Below are 3922 nucleotides of genomic sequence, written 5' to 3' on the forward strand. Positions count from 1 at the left end.
TCTGTGCACAACCCACTGCAGAAGGTCCTCCCCTCCCCCCAGCCGCCACTGACTATCCTCATAAGAATGTAGCTGGAAACAGCAAAGATAAAGCTTTTTCTGCAGAAAAGGGCGCAGCCATTTCTCATTATGTTAACTCCTAAAGGAGAGGGCTAAAAAGGGACAGTCAAGTGCCTCATCTTCTTTGCTTCCAACTGCAGAGAGTGTAATAATGGCCAGACACACAGGGGTGCTGATAAGAGACTGATCTTTATTGTCTGGCCCCACTCACCAGACACAGGTCAGTGTTACTAGAGATGCCCTTTCACACAACAAAGGGTGTTCTCCTGCAAATCTAGTGGCTGGTATTAGATGGCCCAAAGCAAAATTAACCAGAACTGTTTTTTTTTCATGCCGCAGTTAAACTCCATGTGATCATTTCACCTGAGGAGCTCAGAAGAGGCTGTAGCGAGGTTTCTCTGAGGACCCCTCACCTCAGCACTGTCTCTTCCCCACAGGGATTCCTATGCATTTGGAAATGCAAGCGAAGTAATGGAGATTGAGCCCTCGTACACTGACTTTATTTCCTGTGATCGCACTGGGCGGAGGAACGCTATCCACGACATCCAAGGAGACGCAACCTCCATCAGCATGCGGAAGCTGGCAGGCGACATAGGCGAGCTCTCCATTGAAGGAGCAGGTGAGTGTGCAAGGTGAGGAAACTGCCATGGGCACACCTGAAACATGGCTCCCTAGGCCTAGCCTGAAAGGCCAAGATATTCAACTCCACGCAAATTCAGGGAGTCAGGTGTGCCCTGAAAAGCTCACAGTTGGGAAACCCAAGCACATTGAAGAGGAATGGCCCATTCTTGCCTAGTGTCACTGCCTTCTTATTTAATGGGTACGTTTGTCTGAAATTGGACTTCCTGTTGCTGTGAGCTCCTTACAGTGAGTGTGATGGTGATTCAGGTTCTAATTCGTAATGGGTAAAACACGGACATGCTCTTGCCAAAGCTCTTTGTGTAAACCAGTTCAAGCCCTGATGTTTCTTCTGCGGGGCATGTAATGGCAAAGGGCACCGGCAGGACAAACTCACCCCCGCTGTGCTTTAGAATAATAGGCTCTTTGAAAACCTAAACCATAGTTGTGTTTCTATGTTTTTTAATAATAGAATTTTTTAATGTAATCTTTCCCCTGCAGCCCAAACATTGCAGCCCTTCTGCTGCTGCTTTCACACATGCTGACCAGCTGGGTGTACTAAGGCCAGGGAGCCTAAAAGTGAAACCCACTCAAAGCAAAGGGAAACTGATTAGTCTACCTGCCTGTTGTGTAAACAGCAAAAATGGTGACAGTAAACTTTGTTTTTAACATTCCTTCCATTTTTATCTTCTGAACGTTGATTTGTAACAGGGATAAAAATGTGTTTTCAAACACTTTTTACCCTTTAAGCATGTTACTAGTGGGTTCTAATGTGATCCAGCAGCCACAGAGCAAATATATTGGCAGCCAGCTACCAGGAGTTTCAGAAGACATCCAAAAGAACTCACACTGCTTCCTTGTGTGACCTCGTAAGTGCAATGTCCCCCGCTTAGAAAGTGATCATTGCTCTAGCACTGCCCTATCTAAGCATTCCAGTTACGTCATCTCAACCCCCTAAAGCCCACTTTCGCACCCAGCCTCCTCCCTCTTTCTAGAATAGCCTTTTGCAGTTCGGTGCATGTTAGAGGTTGCATTCAGCAGCATACAGCCTGCTGCTTTTAGGCCAGTGGTTCTCAAACTTTTGTACTGGTGAACCCTTTCAGATAGCAAACCTCTGAGTGCGACCCCCCCCTATAAATATATAAAAACGTGTTTTTAATTTAACACCATTATAAATGCTGGATGCAAAGTGGGGTTTGGGGTGGAGGCTGACAGCTCACGACATCCACATAATAACCTTGCAACCCTCTGAGGGGTCCCGACCCCCAGTTTGAGAACCCATGTTTTAGGCCCAATATCTGGCCCCAATGAAGTCAATGGTGGCTTTGCCACTGACTTCAGTGTGATCAAGATTTAGTCATTATTGGTCACTCCTTTGAATTTGGGTACATGGCTGTGTACATAAAACAGCTGGCTATACAAGCACAGCAGAAGTAGTTTGCTGGTGGTGGTTGGGAGTGAGGGAAGGGGTATAAGCTTCAACCTAACTCGTGGCTTCTCTTTTAGTGGAAGTCTTATCAATGCTCCTTTTCATTCATTAGAAAGGAGAAGGGCCTCAGTCTCCTGTAGAGGGGACAGATATACATCATGCTATTTTGGATCATGAAAGAGGGAGGCTAACATTTTGGGGCACTCCATCCCCTCTTCTCGAAATGGCTTCTGGAAACAACATGCTTAACTGAAAACCATGGTAGAAAACCACTCTCATTCTCTCTAGTGAAGTTCCCAAGCTGCAGGAGGCAAGTACAGTTGGATCAGAGCCTACAGCCTGAAGCTCCTTCTACTCTACCAACAGCTAGGGAGCAAGAGACAGCCCTGGAGTGGTTCGAAATCGCTGGTCCAAGTCTCTCCTTGAAAATAACCCAGAAGCTTGCAAATTCCATCCACTTCTCCAGGACCTGCTCTGGCATTAGCTTGGGCCACTAAACCCAGCGGGGGAGAGTCTCAGTGCCTGAGCTCCAGCCTGAGTGGGAACGTCTACACTTCTATTTTTAACTCAGTAGGGTGAGCCCCTCACGCCAAGTCAGTTGATGTGGGCTCTGAGACTTGCTGCTGTGGGTTTTCTTTTGCAGTGTAGACGTACTCTAAAAGCAGTGGCGTTACAGCTGAAGTGAGTAACCTTTTGTTCTCTTAGTTGCAAGTTTAATCCCTCTTTCTTCCTTTCGGTTTACAGGAAACCAAGCTGCTGCTTCTGAGAAGGAACCTGAAGCGAGACTTGAGGGGCAAGATGGCACCCCCCCATCATGAGTGCCACAGGAGTGAGGGGGGGGAAGGGGGGGAGGAGGAAAGAACTGTAAACACTAAATGGGAATGTTCCATCAAATTTGCTGACAACTGAGAGCCAAACCAGAACAATGAATTCTCCCTTTTAAATGCCTCTGCTGCGACCATTCTGTTCAGATACCTGTAGGAAGCTCATCAGTGAGTAGTGCATCCACGGAACTCTGTTCCCATCTAGGAGAGCTTAGAAGAACACTGCACTGGTGGTAGTCACATGACCCACTGTCAAAGTGCCTCAGTAGCAATTTTCCTCTATAGGAAATTTAAAATATACACTTCAGCCTTTACTGTATAAGGTACATTTTTTACTCTGTACATTTAGACTATTTATTTATTTCCTGTTCCCATAGATTAGAGATTTCGGTGCTTCACTTACTTCACCTTCCTTCTGTATCCAGCTTAGAGGTGAACGGATATTTAGCGCTGCCTACACAGACACCTGGAGTCATGGGGATCAGCTGGGGAGGGGTGACGGCAGTTCCTGCTGCACTAATATTGAACACTATTAACCTGTGCTGCTGCTTTTGGGGAATCAGAAAAGGACCAAAGTTCACAGGTGCACGGACAAACTATCTGCAGGCTCAGCAGCACCACACAAACATGGGCACCAATTGGCGTTGTAGGGTTTTAAGATACTGTTGGAAGAAGGGCAGAAGAGGCTTTCTGTGTGTTTTGACAGTTGACAAAATTCAGACTAATCTCTTCCAGCTTCCATACAGCTCCAAGGTATTTCTTTCTGGAAAAGTTTCACACGCTCTCTCTTCAGAGACATTTTTCATGGTAAAAATTGTTTGATAAACTATAAGCTTGTTGTAATAAAGAACACACAACTCTCAGATAATAAAGTTGAGTGGGTTTTTTTTGTGCAATGGTCTCTTCCCTGCCCCCCTTCTATCCCCTGAAATGTGGAATCGCAAACTCATCACACATCTGTGTTGGGAACAGAGGGCAAGGAGCTATTTCA

General features: G+C 46.1%; 1 protein-coding gene across 1 annotated transcript; it reads left to right on the forward strand.

Annotated features, from left to right (window-relative positions):
• Nucleotides 1-531: 531 nt before the first annotated feature.
• On the forward strand, nucleotides 532-2925 carry PKIG (cAMP-dependent protein kinase inhibitor gamma). Its single transcript, XM_065414950.1, has 2 exons — nucleotides 532-679; nucleotides 2852-2925. The coding sequence occupies exons 1-2, from the start codon at nucleotides 532-534 to the stop codon at nucleotides 2923-2925; spliced, it is 222 nt and encodes a 73-aa protein (XP_065271022.1).
• Nucleotides 2926-3922: the final 997 nt, after the last annotated feature.

Source organism: Emys orbicularis, chromosome 12 (assembly GCF_028017835.1).
Source record: "Emys orbicularis isolate rEmyOrb1 chromosome 12, rEmyOrb1.hap1, whole genome shotgun sequence".
Classification (NCBI taxonomy): domain Eukaryota; kingdom Metazoa; phylum Chordata; order Testudines; family Emydidae; genus Emys; species Emys orbicularis.

Bases quoted from the DNA above. Each gene is read 5' to 3' on its own strand.
- PKIG (XM_065414950.1), top strand. From the start codon at position 532: ATGGAGATTGAGCCCTCGTACACTGACTTTATTTCCTGTGATCGCACT. The intron at 680-2,851 runs GTGAGTGTGCAA...TTCGGTTTACAG, and splicing joins GCTCTCCATTGAAGGAGCAG to GAAACCAAGCTGCTGCTTCT.